This window comes from Corvus moneduloides, chromosome 4, assembly GCF_009650955.1.
Source record: "Corvus moneduloides isolate bCorMon1 chromosome 4, bCorMon1.pri, whole genome shotgun sequence".
In the NCBI taxonomy this organism is placed as follows: domain Eukaryota; kingdom Metazoa; phylum Chordata; class Aves; order Passeriformes; family Corvidae; genus Corvus; species Corvus moneduloides.
This window is the reverse complement of record NC_045479.1, coordinates 27670675-27693724: the sequence shown is the minus strand read 5'-3', so window position 1 is coordinate 27693724 and position 23050 is coordinate 27670675. Positions and strand designations below refer to the sequence as shown.

General features: G+C 35.5%; 1 protein-coding gene across 3 annotated transcripts in view; it reads left to right on the top strand.

Moving 5' to 3' along the window:
• The window catches only part of SCYL2 (SCY1 like pseudokinase 2), a 37053-nt gene extending 17516 nt beyond the window's left edge, over positions 1-19537 (top strand). Inside the window, exons 8-19 of one of the 3 annotated variants that reach the window (XM_032107765.1) lie at positions 1224-1349; positions 2798-2974; positions 6264-6275; positions 6408-6530; positions 7792-7905; positions 8354-8486; positions 10252-10370; positions 11020-11120; positions 11675-11741; positions 11866-11952; positions 13068-13187; positions 13779-19537. In XM_032107765.1, the coding sequence (XP_031963656.1) occupies positions 1224-1349; positions 2798-2974; positions 6264-6275; positions 6408-6530; positions 7792-7905; positions 8354-8486; positions 10252-10370; positions 11020-11120; positions 11675-11741; positions 11866-11952; positions 13068-13187; positions 13779-14426 (1827 nt within the window). In that variant the 3' untranslated portion in view covers positions 14427-19537. The remainder of the gene's footprint in view (positions 1-1223; positions 1350-2797; positions 2975-6263; positions 6276-6407; positions 6531-7791; positions 7906-8353; positions 8487-10251; positions 10371-11019; positions 11121-11674; positions 11742-11865; positions 11953-13067; positions 13188-13778) is intronic. The other 2 variants (XM_032107767.1, XM_032107766.1) reach the window with 2 other exon arrangements.
• The last annotated feature ends 3513 nt before the right edge of the window (positions 19538-23050 follow it).

Genomic DNA, 23050 nt, shown 5'->3' with positions numbered 1-23050 from the left:
AAATATTTTTTAACCATTCAGATGTAATGTTAGTTGCTGCCAAAAGTTGTCCTTATCCGACATTTATTCATATGGAAAAAAGTGGGTACTGAGACAGAATTTAGAAAAATTATTCAATGCAACACTGCTTTATTCCTTTCCATACAGTTGGAAGCTTTTTTATGCTAGGCTTTTATACAATTCAGTCTTTAAAATTATATTGGAAGGATTTGAAAGTGAGAAAATTATAAAGGGCAATAAATGTAAGGATTAACTTCTGGCTTATGATTTTTGATGTATTCTTAAATATGCAGAAGAAAAAAGTGTATTCAGACATTATTTGCCATAACAAAGCAAAATTTAATTGCAAGTAGGATATAATGTAAGTTTTAATTTGGCAAACTGTTGCTCCTGAAAGTAGAACTTAAAGCATGGTTCTTCCCTTGTCTTATGCCCCATTTTCTCCAATCTGATAGCCTTTCAGGTTCCTGCTTATAGATTTGCTTTGCTAAACAATTCTATTCTTTTGCTATGGTGTAAAAAGATGGTACGCAGAGATAGAAATCAGTGTTTTAACTGTTGAAAGAAATAGTGGGTGAAGAGGGGAGAGGAAACAGGTGATGGTTTTCTCCGCTGATATGCTGACAGATGGGAGTGAGGGAATTGGCAGATATTTCTCAGGTATCAGCTCAGTTGTCTGAAGGACTACAACAAACAAATCTCTAAGTGGTTGTATTAAGCACTATGGTTTTATAAAGATGTTGAGTCTCTTTTACCATATCTACACTGCACACTGAATCATAGGGTAGAGGTATCAGAGCTTCCAGGGTTTTCTGGAGTTTCCAGGGGTGGGAGCCGGATGTGGATGACCTAGTAGGTCATTGTAACATAAAACAGCATGGTTATTCCTAGGGGAATATTTATGCAAAGTTTTTATTTTTCATTACTTCTTTTTTGTAAGCAATTTACTGTGCATGAAATAATGTTTTAGCTTAGATACACATAACATGCATGAGTTTTTGAAAAATGCTAGGAAAGTTCCGTCTTAATAATCAACCTGTATCTGAATATTATACTACTTGATATGTAAAAATTTAATTTTCTAATTGTTAGTTGCAGACATGTTATTGTAAAGGCTTACTGTAGTGCATTGAAAAGGTAAATAGATGGTGGTATTTTGGAATTATTGTAGCAGTGTCAATGTTGTCCCCCTCCAGATGACAGCCTTTTAATCTTATTTTTAGATACCATTCTTCGATGATGTAGGAGCAATGACGCTTCAGTATTTTGATTCGTTATTTCAAAGGGATAACCTGCAGAAATCACAATTTTTTAAAGGACTACCAAAAGTTCTGCCAAAACTACCTAAGGTTTGTCTGAATGATGTCTTGTAACAGCAAGTTTTAAAATATATGAACATCTGTTAGCGTTTTGAGTCTTGGAATGCTGGACTTTCTGTAGCATTGTAGCATAACAGATTGCCATGAGACTGTCAGAATAGAGTAGGAGGAAATAAAGGGAGGTTAGAACATGCTTGCTGTGGAAGTATTCCTCAGCAATCAGTAATACTTTAAATGGAAAATGGCAAATAACCAAATAAGGAACCATCATTTGCATGTCCTGTTGTAGTTCATCCTAGTTTGAAAGGGAGTTGTCTCCTCTCCTCTTACAAGGCTTTCCCTGTGTTTCCAGATGCCGTCATAGCTCTTTGAAGCCATTTTGCCACCTTTTCTTCCTATAAGATTGCTTCAAGTTTTTTCGTAGCAAGGCAGTACTTTAATGTGGAATAATGCAAAGCTTCCTTCCCTCAGTAGACTAAGTGCTTGTGCTGGCAGTGCTCAGAAATCTCAAAAGCAAATGCCTGTCATTACATGTTTCTCCTGTGTAGTGCTAAACACTATGTCTAGACTGGCTCCTTTTGTGGTATAATTTAATTTACATCAGCCGTAATGCATATGTAATAGAAAAATAGTATTAATACATAATAGAACAACTGAGCATCTCAACCAGTGCATTAAATTTCTTCATTTTTAATTCTGTTTTGCACTCCGCAGTGCAACATTCAGATTCCATATTTAATACTTTGTTCTTTTAAATTTAGTAATTTTTTCCTTTGATCAGAAATGGTGGCTGCTTTGAATTTGGAAATAGGTGGCATGTATTTCACCTAACTTTAGACAGCCAGTGATTGACCTAATCATCTATAGGGCATTCTTTCTATTTTTTTTCTGTCTTGAAAGTATATTTTATGAGGGAAGTGACTCTGCCTTGAACCATATATTTCTGTTTATTGGCTTCAAAAGCATTAAAGGATGTCTAATTCTACAGTAGACATCCACAGTTTAAATATCTTTTTCATCAGCAGAATCCTTTTTAGGGAATGTACCTGGAGCTTTACAGGGAGGTATAGTAGGATTATGTGTTTGTTCAGTGAATGATGGGGTACAGAAAAAAATTACTATTTTGGAGGTTTATAGGGTCTTTTTAAGGGTCTTGTTAGGGTCTTTTCAAAGAAAGCATATAGAGCAAGGTTTTTGTAACTTGTGTGTGGCTGAAAGTCCTATTTTCTGTACAGTTAGTTGCTTTTTGTTGATCTTCACAGTTGTTAACATCTTCATTTATGTTTTGAGTGCAAACAGAAAAGTAAGCAGAGTAGCACAGTGTATTAGCTACAGTGCAAATAAGAGATCAAAACTGAAAATTATCTGTCTGCTTTTTTGTAAATATCAGGCTAATACAAAAGCTGCTGAACTGGCACAGTGGTAACTTACTGCAGTGCAGTACATGATTCATACTTGTTTTCTTTTTTTTCTTGTAGCGCGTTATAATTCAGCGAATTTTGCCTTGCTTGACTTCTGAATTTGTGAATCCTGATATGGTACCCTTTGTCCTGCCTAATGTTCTCCTAATTGCTGAGGAATGCACCAAAGAAGAATATATCAAGCTCATTCTGCCTGAACTTGGGCCTGTTTTTAAGCAGCAAGAACCAATCCAGGTATGTTAATATTACTCATATTACAATTTTTCTCGTTGGTATTTTTTTTCCCTGAAAAAATGACTAATTGTTCTGTTTCCCTTTTCCAGTTTCACACACATTGCCCAACCTACTCTGTAGTTGTCCAGACAGTCAGTGTTGATTCATACAAAACAGATTCTTCCAGGAAATTCAAAAAGCGTCTACCTCTGCTTCTTTAGATGGGTTTTCTGAGGGTATATTGCATTTATAGATGAGATGAGTTTTGCAAAAAAAAACTTAATTTACCCACTTGGTGTTGGTTGATTGTAGAAGATATATTTGTAGGCATTTTAACACTTACCTGGGCAATCTGAGCAGGGTTGTACAGTACAGTGTTTGCATATATTCTACCAGTACATGAACCTGGGGTTTTTTAATTTGGTTTTTTTCTTGTATCCAGATTGGTGACATTGAGATCATGGGGCGGAAGAACTAGTTTTGACACACTCTCAGGAGTGCTATTTGTTTACAATAAGAGTAGCACTTGTTTGAGGACTGTGCAAAAATTTGTGAAATTAGTTTAACTTTTAATTTGACAAATGTAATGTGTAAGTAAAATATGCTGGTTTTCCTGCTGTTTAAATGTATAGAAGTATTAAGACATAATTGTTACTGTAAAGAATTAAAAATTTACATCCTTTTATCATCACCATTTGCATGATGATTCCTGAGAAATCTGTCACAAAGTGAGGCATTGTGCCTCCATGGATGAGAGGCAGTGCATTCCTTCGAGCTCACTCCTGTGTGCCATTGTTTTTCTGCAGAGCACTTAAAAGGGCAAGATAAGCATAGGAATGAACAAGCAGACCTTTTATTTCTGGGTTTCAGAAAACTGGACCAGAGAACTGTCATTACACTGAGGAGGCAGGGAAGGCATCAGCTGTGTAACTGAGAATACCTCAGGAAATTTGAACTGCTTAATGCTGTTTATACTTGGTACACTGAAGCTTTATGTTAGCTTTGTTCTCTTGAAAAAAGTCAATGTTTAACCAACCAAAAGCCAGTGAACATCTCATTTGTGCTGTGTCATCCTAAAAGGTAACACCGTGTTTTGCCACCTTTAATATTAGCTTTGTGACACAATCCTCGCTGCAAAAAGTTTGTAGCAAAGTTACAACTGGAGCATAATGGACACAAAAGCTGGTTTATGTCTTGAGAAATGGGGGAAGCAAAATACAAACTTGGAGTCATCTCATAAAGACGGAGCTTTGCAAAATTTTTCTGTGACTGTCTAGACTCTATTAAATTCTTCTGCTGGTATTTTTAGTGCGAAGTGCTACATGGCTTGTTCAACTGTTATTTCTGTGGTCTTTTTCGTATGGCAAAGTTTAGGTAATATAGATCATATTTTCAAAGTTAATATATCAGGAATTCTGGAAAAAATACAAGGGTTCAGAGTGCTTGAGGATGGAATTCCAGATCTGACTATCTTTGTACAAGACAGAAGATGTCTGGCTTCTGTGTGTTTGTGACTCCTGGAAGGGACATTCAGGGAAGATGCCAGTGTTTCTTCAAAACACTCTTTCAATATGGTACAGATTTGTATGATGGGCCTGTTGCTTGACTTTAGTAGGATATTTAAATTAGGAAATGGATGTGTCATAGGAAAGCTGCTCTAATTCAATATGAAGAAGTTGTTAGCTAGTGTCCACAATGTCTTTTTGTGAGGGAATTCATAATATGAAAAAGGCATATTTAGTTAAATTTACTCTTGGGGTTAGTGTGGAGTCTTGTGTGCTGTAGATTAACACCCTAGCTTACTCTGACATAGCTTCCCAGACAAACCCTTAATTTATATCCACAGGATTCCATAGAGAGTTAGTGTAGGAAGTGCTGTAAATTCATTTTCTGATTCACTACACAGAAGTGTATCCTGACAAGTACTGGGCTCTGCATTAATGAATGCATTAATGAATGAAGCATTATTACTTAGAGTGCAGCTGCTGTTAATTGCTTATTAGATGGCCTGTGTGAATCTGTGACTGTACCATCTCAGTTTTTACCTAAATAGATAAAAGGTATCAAATATGATCCTAGAAGCTGGAAATAAAAAGTATTCTTTAGAGCAGTGTGTACTATGTTGTAGTTAAACACAGGTAAAGAGAGATCAGAAATTATACAGCTTTATCTTAGTTAAAAAGTCTTGATAGCCAGTGTAAGGAGCTGAACTGCTTCTGTGAAATCTAAATTATTATATAGTACTTGGGTCTTACTTTAAAGGAGATTTTCTAGTTGTTAAATAACAGGTTTCATTTATGTCCATTTCAAATTTACAAAAACAATCCAATGATATTTCTCCAAAACTATAGATTTAACTAACATAGAAATTGTAATTCCACAATACTATAGGGTTGTTAGAGAAGAACATGTGTTAAGAGCACGTGTAGATTTCAAGAAGTCAAGTTTAGGGCAAACAAAGATTCTATATTGAGGAAAACTATAAAATCTATCTTTAAAACTGGTCTCATCCATCTCACTCTGATTGTCCCAAATAGGGGGATATTGCATCAGAATCAATGTTCATGGAATGAATGAATGAATGAATGAATGAATGAATGAAATTTTGTGTGTGTGCAGTTTGGAAAATAATAGATATCCAATAAGAAAACACTTACTAGCTGGAGTGTGAAAATCTGTTTTTCTTCTCTGTAAAGGAAAACAAATAAAAGGGGGGAATTTGTAATGTGGTCTTGGTACATTTCAGTTTCTACACTTTGATGCTTCTTTTTATTTGACATACAAGCACTGATTGCCATGTATTTTTAGACAAAAATTTAAATCTTCCTATAAAATACTTGGCTTTTTGTTATTAATGTGATAGTTTATCCACCTAGTTTAACCTATTTTCTAAAAGGAGTCTTGATATCCATGGATGCAAGGTGTTTTTTGTCCATCTAGTAGCTGTAATACTCTTTTTGTTATGTCCCTGTTTTGATTTCAGACACATGGAATACAGCTTGTATGTGTGGAGTTTTGATCAAGTGCTTTGAGGACAGAATTTGAGTGGTAGATTTTTTAAAGTTTAGCTTTTTCAGTAGTGATGTGTGTATAAAGATTTTCTGTGGGTGTATTTTAACAAACGGCCATAAATAGAAACAAGAACTATTTACAAGTTCTTGTAAATAGAAACAAGAACTCCTTACTGAGCCATTATGATTTGTTATTTCAGAAGGGTCAGTCTAGAACATGTGTATTTTGTTTGATTTGTATTTGCTGGTTTTAAAATGCAATAACATGTTGAAGTTTTTTTTGTCTTCCATGCCTTCAGGCAAGCAACATGGTAAGTGATCACATTTACTGAGTTATAAGAAAACTTCTGAAGTTTTTTTGATATGATGCAACATACTTTAAATTGGAAATATATGCTTTGCAGTTAAAACTTTTGGCTTCTGAATTGTCCTTCTTTTAACAGATATTGTTAATCTTCCTGCAAAAAATGGACTTGCTTCTAACCAAAACTCCACCAGATGAAATAAAGAACAGCGTTCTACCAATGGTTTATAGAGCCTTGGAAGCACCTTCAATTCAGATCCAGGTATAGTAGTTGCAGCCTTTATTTATAACTTCTTTTTTCCTCTTTCAGCTGCTGTGCCAACTTTTTGTGTACTCCTGTGTTTGTTCACTTGTAGAAAAAAAAAAAAAGATAAAGCTGTATAATATGTCTGAATGTTGAAAGAGATGAATGCTTCATTAAAGAACATTTGTTTCTGGTACAGTAAAATTTAGTTCCCTTATTTTCCAGGAGGGTAACCACTTGACTGTTGTTTTAATGCTCTTATCTTAAATTCTTACTAGCCACCCTAGCAGAAAGTAGGATATGCATTTATATTTCACTGCCTGTGCAGCAGAAACTATGTAGGCATGCATGCTCGTACCAGTCAGTGAGAGGTGGCTTATTCTGAACTCCTACTGGTAAGAACATCTGTGCTGACAGTTACCTCAGGAGACCTGATGTGCTGTAAAATCATATTAATGTACCTTCTGGTGACATTTTTATGTATTCATATTTTTTTTTTTTCTCCTTATGCTTTCTCTACCTTTCTAAGATTCTTCTGGGGATCTTTTTAATCATTCAACAGCAATTAACTTCCAAAAACATTTAGGAGTGGGAGATAAAGAAACAAAATATTTCTCAAAGGTGGTTTTGGATAATCAGATGTGACTTCTGCCTTTGCAAAGCCTTTGTAATATTAGGGAGAAAGGTTTTTGTTTCTAAGTACCTGGCATGAGTTTTTTTCTGCATCCGTACTTTGGTTACTGAGGTGTTTACTCACAACATACACTTAATATTACTGTCTCTTATTTTTGAGATTGGGCTGAAATTGTGTGTTTATCTTTTCTCTGTTGCTTAAGTATGGTTAATCTTGATGTGATATTTTATCTCTCAGTCTGTCATTGTACTGCAGTATTATTGATGATACTCCTTGAAATTTTCTTGATTTATGTAGGAGATTGATAGTTTGCTGTAGTAAAAGCTGGGTTTTATATAAAGGTGTCTCAGGAAAATGCAGGCTATTCTTGCTGTTTAAATATTATGAATTTATGAATGCTCTTTTTTCTAAAATCCATTTTTGAAGGTTCTGTATACATATCATGATGCTTTATTATTCTAGCTATTTTTAAGTGAGTCTGATAGATTATGGTCAGCTTAGTTGAACATATTTCCTTAAATATTTCCTTAAAAGGAAAGCTTAAGAAGACATTTCAAGCTAACTGATATTGAGTTATATTAGTACTAATTTTATAATAAATATGCATGTTTCTTTTTAAACTTGTGTGGAATTTTTTTTTTGTAGGAGCTTTGCCTAAACATAATTCCCACGTTTGCCAATTTAATAGATTACCCATCAATGAAAAATTCATTAATTCCAAGAATTAAGAATGCATGTTTGCAAACTTCTTCTCTTGCTGTGAGTATCATAGTAATGTTCTCTAGTCTTCAGAAAATGTTGTAACTTTTAATTACTTTGGGTTTACCATGTCGCATCTTTAAAGAAAAGCCTATCAATATGTTCTGATTTCTTACTGAAATTTTTTCTAAATGCTTCTTACAAGTGCAAAAGCACCGTTTACTTCTTTAACAATTTTTAAAGTTGTTAACAACTTACTGTGTTAATAATACTGTAAAAATCACCGAACTGGGTTCCACAGTAATGCACATTGACAGTGTTTGTCATGCAGAAAAGCCAAGATTTTGTGAGCATAAAAACAAGCGTTTTTCTTTCATGATACAAAAGCATTTTTTAACTTGTCTTGAATTTTTCAGTACAAAGGTTTTCTTATGACTTTTGTAAAGTTGTTGGTTTTTTTTTTTTTCTCTAAATAAAGAGTTTGTTTCATTCTTATCATACTTCACAGGTCCGGGTAAACTCACTAGTGTGCTTGGGCAAGATTTTGGAGTACTTGGATAAATGGTTTGTGCTTGACGATATTTTACCTTTTCTTCAACAAATTCCATCAAAGGAACCTGCGGTGCTCATGGGAATTTTAGGTAACTAATATTTCCAACTTTCTCTTTTGTGGTTTGATATTGTAAATCTGAAAGCTTTCTATGTTATCATTGAACATGTTTACATAGTGTATCCCTAAAATGACTTTTAAAAACTTCCTATTTCTGGTTCTAGAGTTATGTCCCTGTTCAGTTACCTTATATATGACATCTGAGCACTAGTACATATATTTTTAGTCTTCAGGGCCCAGTGCAGTTCCTGAGTACTCATTGCAGTTCTTGGGCTGTGACACTTACATGAACTGCATGCTCCACACAGTCAGAGAGGCAGTTTTCTTCAGAAGAGTATCTGAACTGTCTTTCAGATGCTGAGCTCCTGGCTGGAGCTTTTGAGATGTTACTGTTGCTTTCTTCTTCCACTCTTGATGGCAGATGCTATAAGTGATGGTGTACAAATCTACTGTTCTTTACTGCAGGTTTTGTTAGACTCATTTTGTTGGACGTTTAGGCACACAGTGGTGCCTGTGCACAGAAATGGAACACAGTCTGGGTGAGGTCTCACAAAATGACTAACAAAACCTAATGGCTTGGTACTTCTGGAATGGGAGACCTCACTCCTACTTGAGCTTTCCTACTGCCACTTGGTGCTTGCCTATCTCAGGGTGTGTGAGTTTAGCAAATTGAATGGACTTAAGGAGTCCAGATGACCAGAGCCACTGCCAAGAAGGAGGTGTGACTACTTGGCCAAGTCTGGAAGACAGTGACCATTTTTCTTGCTGACACCAAAGTGGTGTAGACCAACTGTAACAGCTGAGCTGCACTGCCAATAACCCTCATTAAACACTGTACTAATATGTGATGGCAGCATTATTTTTATTTGCTCAAAAGCAGCAAGAAGGCATCTTAACCTGTACTGATTTAAAGCTGCCTGTTTCCCTTAATCTTTGCAGCTTCGATTTATATTTGCTATCTAAGAATAAGGGACACTATTTTTTGCTTTGTGTTAATCCTGAATTCTACTCAGATACAGTGAGTAAGTGAATCCTAAGTTGGAAATGATGGGCTGAAACAGTTTTATATACTCAGGCTCTCCCTTCTTCCAGAATCATAATACCATCCTTTATCTTCTTTGTCTTGGTAACTACCATAGAGGAAAGCTGCTGTGTCTTTTATGCTCATATGTTCAGTGTTTGCCACCAGAGCTGGACTATTTAAGCAGAGGACTCTTCCTGTTAGAAACACTACAGAACGTGTGGGCTTAACACTGGGTCTCTCATGCCTGTCAGGATTCTTTTTTCAGTGATCTTAAAACAGATAAAGATTATGCATGAGTTCTGATCCTACATGTAACCCAGCCCCAACCTTCTAGGTAATAGTGTTTGTAAATGAGAGCAGGATGATAGTTAATCCTAGCTACTTGTGCCAGGAGAGAACACATCCTTAGTTAATGTAGCTTGATTTCTCAAGTGGCGGTGTGTTAGTTTGTGGTAACTCACTTGCACATGATCTGTCAAAGATGTATATTCTCAGATAATTGGCCAGAACAATACATTGACTAATACCAGGTTTCACAACTGCAAAATATGACTTTGGACATCCTCTTGTTCTGAACTGTAGCAAAGCCTCTTGCTGTTTGTTGTGGATCAGTAGTTAGCCTTTCTGATTCTCTTGGTCATGTTTGTCCCTGCTTGCACACAAACACAGTGATTGTTCAGATGATCAATACATATATGAGTGTGCTACTTTGGGTTTGTTCACATTGTTTACTGAACTTAACAATTTTTGCTATTTTGATGTTATGTGTTAGGTATTTACAAATGCACATTTACTCACAAGAAGTTGGGAATTACCAAAGAACAGCTTGCAGGAAAAGTATTGCCCCATCTGATTCCTCTTAGTATTGAGAACAATCTTAATCTCAATCAGGTAGGAACATGACTGTTTTCCATGCTTTTACTTGACAGTTATCAGAGAATAAATTTAAACTGTTGTCATAAAAAATTCGTACATTACTGCATGTTTGTGTCTGTTGTAAAAACAAACCCACTACAGTATTGTTTGTTTTTACAACAGACACAGACATACCAAAACCCTTCCCAGGTTTACTGTATTTGTGTGTTTGAAGCTTGTTATTTTTCAGTGTATTTACCTGATCTGGTGTAAAATTTAAAAATTAATACTTTCACCTTCCAAATGTCCTGCAAAAGCAGTTAGCTACTGACATGATAAGTATTCAAATAAAATGCTATATTGCTATGAAATATTGGAAAAGGGAATAGTAGGTTGATTTGTTTGTTTGAAAATCAGTCTGGTAATACTCATATGTGGGGGGTTTGTCTGCATTGCCCCATTTCAATTTTTTTTTAGTGGCCTGTATTTTTCCCTGTTTCAGTGTGCACTCTGCTTGTAGTTTTGTATGTAATGCACGATAATGAAGGTCAATTGTAAGTTATTTAAAAATCTGCACTTTATCTGACATTATGTATTGTAGGTTTATGAGGTATTATCTGCTAAGTTACACCTATTTGAATTCCATTGCTACAAAACCCAAACTTCTTACATATTTCTTTTCCAGTTCAATTCTTTCATTTGTGTTATAAAAGATATGCTCAACAGATTGGAAGCAGAGCATAAAACAAAACTTGAGCAACTTCATGTCATGCAAGAGCAACAGAAGTAAGTGTTAATGTTTATATTGGAGAAGTAGTAATTTTTTGGCAAGTGTTAGAAAACTCTAGCCATATCATTAAAAAAATTAGGTTATTCTAAGTTCAGTAGTTGAGAATTACCTCAAATAAGCACAGTTGTCAGAATATTTGCTTCTATGTGCTAAATTGCTTTCCTGTAGTTGCTGAGAAATAATACGTACCAGAGAAACATAAACATTGCAGCCTTCTAGAAGGCTGGGATTTTTTAAAAGTATTTGGAGCTATTTTATGGAGTTTGATATGAGGTGAGATTTCTGAGGCAAAATAATTTGGGATATCTGAAATCTGGGTCACCCTGCTCAAAGGGAGAAATAAAGACCAAGAGAAATGATTAGGAGGTGTTTACTATTTATCATAGGAACATTTGCCAGTCTCCTGAAGGCATTATATAGAAGTGGTGGTGCTCTCCTAATGCGGTTTTTTGGTATTATTTAAATGCAGAAGAATGATCTGCATTGTTAGATCAGTGCTGTGGATGTGATTACAAAGTTGTCTTTTTGTAATACACTCTGCACTATGTAGATCCTTGGATATAGCCAACCAAATGAGTGTCTCTGAAGAGGCAAGATCTAGCAGTACAGGCAATCAGGTAAGCAGTAATATGTAACTTACACATAGAACATCGAAATTTAAAATTATCTAGTCGATATTTACAAAGTCTTAAATTACAGTATTTCAGGTAATGAAAGTTTTTTTTCTTTGACCTTAAACAGATTGACAAGGTATTCAATAATGGAACTGACCTTCTAACTAGTGGATCTGATAGTAAAGAGAATGAGATTTCATCAATACAGAGAAAGGTGTGCTTTACTTTATTTTGTAATTCTTTTTTGTCCATATGTCTAATACAAGGTTGTATTAGATAGGGTTGCAGAAAAACAATGCATGTAAATATGTACCATACTTAAAGCTTTAGTAAAGAAACTAACTGCTTTTATATAGCACACCACTGCACAGTCATGTGAGAAGGTCCATGAAAAATGTTCAAATCATATCCTTTGATTTCCATGTGAGCCTTTCCTTGAAAATAGCTTTGTACATAGTAGGCAGCAATTAGGATTATAAATTTGTGGTCATTTTCTTTCTCCTTAAGTATAGATTTAAATGAGATTAAAACTTCACCACTGGATTTATTGCAAAACAAAATAGGGGTCCTTATGATAAAATGACAAAGAGAAATGAAGATAAAATGTAGAATTTTAAGTTGTAGCAGAGACTGACTTTCCCTGTACCTTTCAAAGTTAAGTGAAAACAGTCAATTTGGGGTTAAATACAAGAAGCAAAGGAAAAACACAGCATAACAGAATACAAGCTTTAACTACTGTGAAATTATTTTCATGCTAATAATTATGGAAATGGCTCCCCAGAATCTACATATTTTATCATTTCTCTTTCTAGTTATCTGAATCCTCTCACTAATTTTAGACTAAGGGGGAATGATTAAATTATTTTATGCTTCATTATTATCAAAAATAGAGTTAAAATCCTCAAAAGACTCTTGAGCAGTTTTAAATTTAAATTCCCTTTTCAGCTCCATGGTCAGTTGCATTTCTGTATCAAGTTAGTAACCATATGAAAACAAAAACTGAGAAGAATGCTTTTTCTTATTCCCAATATTAAGGAAACAACGCTGAAGTGGTTTTGTTGATATATCTCTTCTATTTGAGATCTGCCCAAATTTCTCATTATGCTACTTTTAGTATTGTATATATTTGCTTTAAGTACTTTCTAGCAATATGGTAAATATTATAATAGATTTTGTTTATTGGCTTTCTCTTTTGTGTAAATAATTGTATTGTTCACCACATATTACTGAAACGAGCGTGCTATTATGAAATAAAAATATGAATGTACAGAATACGTATGAAAGAATAACCATTTTGAGCAACTTATTATCTCTATTTTCCCTTTTAAGGCCTCACTTACACTGGAAGAGAAGCAGAAGTTAGCTAAAGAACAAGAACAGGCACAGAAACTGAAAAGCCAGCAACCTCTTAAGCCCCAAACAACTACAGTAACCCCTCCAGTGAAGCAGGTGAGAGAGAACAAACAACTGCACTGTTTCCATTGGAACTCTGATGCCTTTTCAAGGGCTATATGCATTTAGCATTTCTTCCTCCTGTGAGTCACTTTTGTTTTCTCTGGTGGTACAGTGGCACAGCTGAGAAAAGCTAAATGAAATTTTCATGTGCCATCCATTTGCATAGTTAGCACTATTCCCCACTTTTTAAATTCCTAGAGTTTCCAAGGGTGTCATTATTATCAGAGGGTTATCATTCTAGATAAGGAAAGGACATATTAAGAAAGGTATTTCTCTGAAGAGTTTATTAAGTAAATAAATGAAGGATTTGGGGATAGGAATGGGGCATTTAAGCAAGTAGTCACAGTAGTACTTTTTGTGTAGTCTTAGATGTCAAATTAAAGCTGCCTAACAATTAGTTCTAAGCAGCAATGCACAAAAATAATCCAATCTCTCTTGTGTATTATTACATTTCATGCCCAATTCCATGCAGTGAATTCTAATTTCTGAAAACTTAATGCCAGGTCTGCAGGAGTAATGATAAAATACTGTTGCTAGAATGTCTTTACAGGAAAAACATTTAACTGCATTTTATGTGTTTTGCAGACAAAAGACTTGACAGATACCTTGATAGATAATATGTCATCTTTGAGTAGCCGTCCTATCAACCAAGCTCAAGTTGCATCTTCAAACAGCTTCTCTTCTGTTCCTTCTATGGGTGTTGGAATGGGATTTTCATCACCTATTGACAACACAAAACGAAATATGACAAACGGACTAAACACAAATATGGGGTTTCAGACTGCTGGATTCACTATGGGAGCAGGTCTTGCCACTCAGAATTTCTTCAGTGGTCCAAGTGCAGGAGCAACCAAGATGAACATTGTACCACCTGCCAATATGCCAAATTACGGTCCTATGAATGCTGCATCTGCAATCTCTCCACTGACACAACAAAACAGACCCCCAGATATGTCTGCTTTAGATAATCTTTTTGGTCCTCAAAAACCCAAAGTTAGCATGAAACAGTTGGCTCAGCAGAAATCAAGCCAGTGGGTTAATCAGTTTGTGCCACCTCCAGGGTCCCCGAACACGAGCAATACAGCCTTGGGACCACAGATGAACATGATGGGACAGCCGGGCTTTGGCATACAGGGTAATCCTTTCTTTTCTCCTCAGAACTTCGCACAACCAGCAGACACAATGACAAACAGCAGTTCAGCTAGCAATGACTTAAAAGATCTTTTTGGGTAAAATGTTTTGTTCTCTTCTTTCAAAGATTGATGAAATTTGGATCATGGGTAAGCTGATTAACATCTTGTTTTGATTAGTAAAAGCATGACTCGGGGAAACTTTCAACCCAGCAAAGTAATGACTTTTGGACAGGAAAAAAGGCTGATGTTGCATTCACCTGGTACTGCAGTGGAATTGTGTAAGTGCAAAGTCATCTTACATGCTAAAGGTCTTTTGTCTCTTTACCAACATGAGAGTACTGAAGGTAGGATGCATATATTCAACTGAAAAAGAAGTATATCAAAATTATTCATAGGTGAACTCAGTCAACTCCTATGAAATTTCCTACAAAATTTTGTTTCTTAAGTTAAGCAAAAATACTTAGGGGATAATGATGCTAGTGGATGCAAACCTAGAGAATTATTTGTATTGCCTGGATTTGAAACAAGCTGTCATTTTGCCCTATGACAGTTGGCGAAAATTCTTACGCTGGCCCAAAACTTTTGATAGCCGAATTATACAGAGAGAACTCTAACCGATAAGTGGGGGCAAGACTAAGAAGGGAGCATATTTTGACTTCCTTCTCTCATGTAAGCTAATGTAATGAATGTGGTAGTAAACTGTAACAAGATTCGTAAGGCATAAGGAGTTGTTCTAAAATGTGGTTCAGGTTTGGAACAGAGTAAGAACACTGCTTCAAAGGTCATGCTGGATTACAATCTCTTTTATAATGCCAGATCCTTGTTAGAAGCCCCATAGCAAAAGCAACATACCACTTAAGCCGGATTTTAAAATACATGTGGTGATTTCATCACGTTTACTATATATTCCATTGTTTTGGCTAATATGATACTGCTTCTAACAGATATGTAAAAAGAATAATTGTAGTTATGAAACTTCACAAAATGAATGTAAATGTAAAATTCACATGTTGACTGCCCCAGCTGTGTAACTAAACACACGTTATATAGTTATACAGAAATATCTTGAATTAATAAATAATTTTGGGCTCAATTGAGAAGATTAAAAAGGATGGCTATATACAAGTTGCACAGGGTTGTGTGAAAAAGCAGACTGCCATAAATTGCCTTGACTAGAGTGAACTATTTCATTTTAATTTTGTTTTAAATCAAGTCCTTATGAGGGATAGATTGACATTAAGTGATTTCTTAAATACGGATTTGTAAGCTCTAGAATATATGATAAATTCACAGGTATTTCAGATCCTTTTTATTGTATTACTCTAAATTCAATAAAGGTCTCCAGAAATCCAAGTAGTAGTTTCTTCTACTTCCCAGAAGGTGTATGTTCAGCTTGCCCATGATGGAATCTCTGCTCTGTCAGATACTACTGTTGGGTTTTAACTTTTTTTTCCTAAGAATTTCGAGAGCTTTCTTAACTAATATTTTGAAGACTGTAAATGGTTATTTTGAGAAGGAAAGAACTAGTTAACCTTTTTTACGGAAAGCCTACCTGCTTTATTTTTCAAAGCCTTTCACTGAAGAAACTCTTCTTTCATTTGCTGCTTAAGAAACCAAAGGGCCTTATGCTGTAAATATGACTTGTATTTTGTTATACTTCCACAGTTCTAAGCAGTTACAGCATTAAGCATATTTCTTAAAGAATCCTTTATGTATTATAGCTGCTGTGTTAGTCCTGTTATTTTAAAATACTTGGGACCAATGAATTTGTGGTCTAGAAAACAATACCTAACATATTGTGATGCTTATGTGCTGTTAATATTTGTGGTAAGCATTGTAGGTTATGTTAAAATACCTGTGTAAATTTAAATTCAAAACTAGAACTGTTGAACTATTTAAGTTCATTTATGGTGGCTGGCACTCTATACTCTTAATTAATGTCGTCTTTTATGTCAACTCCTGAAAGCTGTGTTTTGTTAGGGTAACCTAAGGCAAGCCTTTGAAGAATTACTTGAATCTGTATTCCTCTAAATTTTTTGGAGAATAAGTTTATATTAAAAGCAGCATCTCATAGGACTCTACAATGTATTAAATTAATACATCTATGGCAAGGGCAGTCGTAAAAGTCAGTGTCCTGATCTGGGGTTTCAGTCACTGGTCTCTCTGGACTGGGGGCTCTTCAGAACTGGATTTAGTTTAACCTATTGCAGAGAAAGTTAAGTGAAAAAAATTGATCTGATTTCATATACTAGACCTCCTAAACTGTGTGGTTTGGGGTATGTGCTTTTGGCATGGGCTGTATGAGAATATAATCCATTTTGTAAGAACAAAGTAAAAAAAAACCCTACAGATTCAAATTAAAAGTGGCTCTTTGATGAAGTGGTAATGCAATGGAATAAGCTCTTTATCTGACTCAAGCAATAGGACATTTTTCTATTTATATTAGAGAACATAATTTCGATTTCTCTTGTTTGCTGCAATTTTCAGAATGCCCAGAGTAGAAGAACAACAAAGAAAATTGAAAAGGGTGCTTATAAAACTTCTAACAAAATCTCCCAGGTTTTTAAAAATTTTAAAAAACCAAACTGTAGTTAAAATGAGCGACTCCAATCCCCCTTCCATGTTGATGCTTCCTGCTTAGTGTGTCAGGAAACTCAGTGTGTGTGAAGTTCTCTAATTATTTCTTCTTAACATAAAGGAAAGAGGACTTGCAAGAGGTAAGTCACCATGGCCACGTGCCCCTTGGCTCCTGCTACAATAGTTTTTCTTTAGGAAGCCTTGTCCAATTGAGCTCTCCACTTACAAGTCATCATTGTGAGGCCCTGCAAGAGGCTGGAAGAGTTGTGGCCAGAGTGAATTGTTTGAGAGCAGCGATTGTGCTTCACATCCAAGTTTTTTTTTGAGAAGGAGGAAGGTGAAGGGACAGTGTTACAAAATGTGGGTGTTGCGGGAGCCTCCTGCATCTGAACTTGGATGGAAAGCGGTGTTACACCTAGCTTGGCCTGAAGCAGAGGGTCTCATGCAAAGTAAAATGGAGAACACAGGTTTGAAATTGGTACCTGATTAAGAAACTACAAATGCTGTTAATGAAATAGTAACCTGGTAAAAAAGTTGTTCTTCTTTACAATGCCTTGAGCAAGACTGCAAGACTGTAAATTGCACTAAATTTCTGCCCTTTGTATTCAACCTAATTTAAAGGAAAAAATGTGGGAGCACCCACTGTGTTCACCCACTGTGAGTGTATCTTCATTCTACTGTGGAAATGAGAACAGGGTCTGCACTGAAGTGCCCAGCCCACCTAGTTTACATTCATTTGTAAAGGAGGGGGTAAAGGGAAGGGAGTAAGTTCCTATTCTTTAAGTGATTCATCTATATTATATTTAGTACAAAAGGAGAAGCTAAGTGAAAATAGCTGCACATCTTAAATACATCAGTTGTGCTTTGCCGGCTCTGCTGTATGCTAAATGAACATGACTGCATCAAGACAGAAGTGTTTTCCATATTAGAGCTCTTGGTTCCATTTGGGTTAAAATAGGAAAGCCGCTGAAGTATCCTCTCAAAACTCAGTCACAGAAAGCAAACTAATCCTGTCAGAAGGAAGGATTGTATTAGAGGCTTGAAAAACCTCCGTTTGGGCTGATGGAGAACCTTAAAACTACTAAGTTTCAGATTAGCTTAGAAACCTGTTATTCTGACTCTTGAGAGAAGCTGGGAGTGAAATGGCATAGGTGTCACTGAAATGTAATGGAATCCACCAATTATTTGGGAGATGGGGAGAGAAATTTTACTGGGAACATGGGTAGAGTGCCCTGGTTTGTTTTAATGAAGATACAATGTTCTCCTCACTGTGAATAAGAAATGTTGTGGGAAAGCTGTGGCCTTACACAGGTGTTGAGTACTCCCAAGTAAAAGGCTGAATTTTTGGATGTGTAGGTGCACAACATTTCAAGCCTTATTCTTTAAAACTTTCCTTTTCTGTTTTGTCTTTTTAGCTACAACTGGTTCACATTTATGTGAAACCGTAACAAATACCCTGATGGCCTTTTAAAGAAAAATGTATGTTGACTTCTGTATTATAACCTCTGTTGTTATGTTACCTGTATCTGTAGATACATAAGTGTGATTATATTATAGATTATAGGATTTTTGGATTTTTCAGTTCAACTGCACCAAAAAAACAGAGACTAAATGAGAAGTTAGATTTGAATCAAATTCCATAAAACTTCCATGCAGGCTAAGAATGACATGATACTTGTGTTATCTGTTATAAATATACATGCTTAGTCTGTCTACATCTGTGTGACTTGAGCAGAAAAGGAAAGTTTTTAAAACATAAGTTTATGAACACTGGATCTTGCATTACAGTAAAGGTTTTGGACTTCAGAGTGACCTTTGTGTATTGATTAGGGGCTTTTTATTGGGGCTGGGTGGGATATTGCTGATTTGTGCCATTTCCAACAAAAGAAGAATAGGGAGGGGGAGTACAGAAAAAAAAAGTACCCTGTTGTATATGTTCTTTGTTAAGAGATATGCTGCATTTTATATATTCATTGTGAACTTTTCCTTTGAAATAGCTGTGAGAAAACCTATCTGGAGAATTTCAGATGAGTTAGCTGATTTTCAAGTGAGGTTCTGACTTGTACCTTACCTTCCATTAGGTTTTGACTGCTTTGCAAGGAAATTACACAAGGCAGTAAAACCTTGGATTCGTACACCAAATCCTCTTGCCATTAAGGCCTCACCCTTGTATCAACATTACAAACAAGCCCCGAAGTTGTACTGTCTTTAAGTTCTCTGAAACAGGTCTAACTGCTGTACAGATTCCTGAGATGAAGCTGTAAATTAAAATGTGTTATAGTGAACTCAGGCCTTGAGCAAAATATTTAATACTTGTTTATTTGTCTAATTGTACAGTCTCTGTACTAGTGGCAGATTTATGTTCTGATTGTAAAACATTAAAATTCTCATGAGATTTATAAAATGATATTGTTGTGTCAGCTGTGATTCATAAATAGAACTGTCATAGCATGGCATCAGTGTATATCTGGTTTATTGGACAGCTCTTCAAAACCAAAATTATTCTCGTATCAACTTTTAGATCAGTTACTTTGAAGCTATGTAAAAGGTACAGTGACAGTTTTGAGAAATACACACTACTTTGTATTCTGAATTAGGTTGCCTATGGAAATAAATGAACTTTTCATATTTTCACGTTGGAAGATATTTTTATTGAAAATTGTCATTAAATTAACTAATAGTAACTTCTGTAGAAAACTCTTTCCCTGTACATTTTGTTTGAAATATATTATCCTACATACTTTCATGTTCGTTTCTTAGAGATTGCTGTCCAGACATTTGTAAAATGTCATCGATACTGCTTTCATGCAATGGATAAAAGTTCTGGGGGAAAGCTGCCACACTAGATGCCTCTAAAATTATCATTTACTTTTTCTAAGCCCACGCTGGGATTCTGATGATACATAGTGATCTCAGTTTGCGTTTTCACAGCTCATTGACCCAGAAACCAACCCTTTCTCTAAACCCGATTTTCAAGATACACTGCTTTGTAAGGTTAGAGTTTGCCAGCACTCCGAAGGAATGTGGTTCTCAGCTTTTAGTATGGTACAAATTCTTCAAGTACAAGACATCTGGCTTCTGATCTGCTTAGAAGCATCATTGTTGGCCGGAGATGGTATGGGAGAAGAGAGTAGAACAAAAAGATAGATTCGGTGAAAATGGAAAAGTAGCGCCAGGTGGCTTCAATTCTCTCTTCATTTTCACTTGCTGAGGATGGCAGCAGACCCGTTCCTTCCACAGCTGTATCCATCAAGTGAGCACAGTCCTGTCATACGCCAGCCCCCTGCTGAGAAAATGCCCGCCTTAATTTGCTCAGCTAATCACAGTCCTGATCTGACTGGTATGTCCTTCACCTTGGAAATGTTCTCTTTGTCTCTCCATGTCTGGATATTGGTAGGATCCCTAACTTCTACCCGTTTCTTAAGCAAGAAGGTTTCAAGTGCTGAAATCCAGATGTTCTGGATTGGTTTGTTGTGGTGTAAAGTTGATGTTTTTATAAACTCTTTCATTAATTCAGATGGCATAAACCTTCAAGCAGGGAAAGCTGGAGATCTTTGCAGTTGTTTATTCTTTGCCTGGAATCCTTTGATATTGGCAGCTAATTGTGTTTCATCACTTAAATATCTCTAGTCTGACCTTTGGATTTGTTATACACCAGAACTTTAGGTTAATCTTTTTTATATCAGCATTTGTAAAGCTGTGTTATCAGCTGAAGACCGCTGCACTAGCTCAGTAGGTTGGAAAATGGCTCATAGAGTAACAAGGTGGATTCTGATTTCCTGTGCCAAACTGACAAAGCAGGAATTCAGTTTATACTCTTATCCATGCACAAACCCAAGAGCAGCTAAATAATAATAAATACTAGTTATTCAAGCTCTAAAACAATTTACTAAGAATTCTAGGCATAAAATTTGAACTCTAGACTTCAAAAAAATTCTTTTTTTCCTCTGTAGGACACCTGCCTATGAACTGTACTGTTAGGCTCTATTGCAGTTTCTTCCTGCAAATTAAGGCAGTTGTGGATGTGAAATGATTGGAAACTTAGAAATGGTAGAAGTTTAGTGACCTACCTATACTTACCAATTTTCTAAGGTTGGAGGTTTTTATCCACCTTTTGCTTTTGCCATAATTATTATTTGGCCTTTTTTCATGGAATTTCTTAAAATGCTTCACTTTTTGCACAACATTCAAAAGACTAGGTTTTACACTCTCCTGCAAGAATCATCTAAGGGATAATCAAAGAAGAACCTCCATTTTTAACAACATCAATGAAAATATTATCTTTTACCTGAGAACCAAGAGGTTTGGGAGCTGAAGTTGCAACACAGGCAAAGGCATGTAGGTTTAGTTTTTTAATTTATAGATGGTAAGAGATTTGACAGATTTAGTCACATCTGTTAGAACTTAAAATATTAATTTTAAACATATTTTGCTCGAAGAAAAGTTTATTTATCATTTTAAGCTGTCTCTATGTCATAATTTTTAAATGAGAAAAGGTTGCACGAAAGGTATTCTGGAGCTTATTTTATTCTAACATAACTAAGCCCTAGCTGCAGTTGAGCATAAACTCAACTCTCCCTTCAAGTCTACTAGAGCATATATAGATTTTCATCTCTGTTTTTAAGATTGATGTGACTGCTCAGTCATCCTTCTCCCTCATTCCTTCTCAGCCCTTTGCAACTTCAAACCTGTTGCCCACTTTCAACCCTTGTTCAATGAAAGCGTTGTTAAAATACCAAAGATAAAGAATTAATGTAAGTTTTATGGTAACTGTTGCCTCATTAGACAGACTGACTTTGCACTTCAGGTGAGGGAAGGGCTGCAGAGATAGCTCTGGTTAGACACTAGAAAATTCACTTAAAGGAGAGCCCCCAGGAAGGCAGGTTTTATGAATTCTGATCTTCATGTAGTAGTGAGTTTTATTTTCATATCCCACAGTTTTGGTTTCTAACAGTATTTAAAAGGAAAGAATTGTATCATTCACTTCTATCATTATGTTCTCTTTTAAAGAGTTCAGATCTAGGATTAGAGAAACACAATGAGCTACATGCTATAATTTGGTGAATCAATCACAACTATTCACGATTGGGTATCACCGCAGGTAGTTACTAATAGTATATTAAAAGTGTACTGCCTGGCATAGATGATCTGTTAAACATGGAAAGAAGACAATACCAAAGACCACTCCCCTTTTGAATGTATTTTTCTAGTAAGAAGAAAAGGGAAAACACAAATTTCAAGAGGTGGAATGATCTTTTAAATAACTTGTAACAAAAAGATTTCTAAAAACATCAAAGCAGTTCCTTACTGATAGTGACAGGCTGTGAAAGGTTATGAGATGTTAATTTCAAAATTATTTGTAAGATACAAGAAAACTGCCATAAGGTGTCACTATAACCCAAGGAACTTTCAAATACATTTCAAACATAATAGAAATGTTCTTGCCCAGCTACAAGACTCTCCTTATACAGCTTTGTGAAAGTAAAAATGGACTTACTTTTAATTAACAAACTATTCCTGTAGGCACAGAAATCATCATCAAGTGTATCTGTATTAGTGCAATGGTGTAGAAGCTCTGTCCTTTTTTCTTTTTGTGGAGAAACAGACATACTTCACATAGGAACTTTCCACACAGAAATGCTTTAAAAGCCCTCTTACAGTGTAAGGTAAGAAATGAGTACTTAATTAGCAGTTTTCAGTAAGGAAAATTATAAATAGGATTTCTTATTTCCATTATTATTTTATATGTTACATAGCATGCTAAGAACCACTATTTTTATTTTGTGTCCAACTGTGATCAAATGTCTTTCCTACTGGCAATCTGATCGGGAAGTAGAAGTGAGAAACTAAAGATGAATTTTTAACTATTTGGAATTAGTGCTGGTTTTGCTGCAGTTAACAGAGAAACAAACACAACATCTGAAAAATTGATTTGGGCTGACTCAACACAAAGCATTTAACCTGGCAGGAAAGTACTCAGTTCTCATATGTGGTAAAATAGAAACCAGGATTCTGAAGTCTTTGAGTCCCTCTTCATTTACGGCAGAAAATTGTAGATGTAAAGCCATAGGTTTCAAAATCTGAGGGACCAGATCGATCATTTACTCTAAACCCTTGTATAACATGAGATCCCAGGTCACCTCTTCT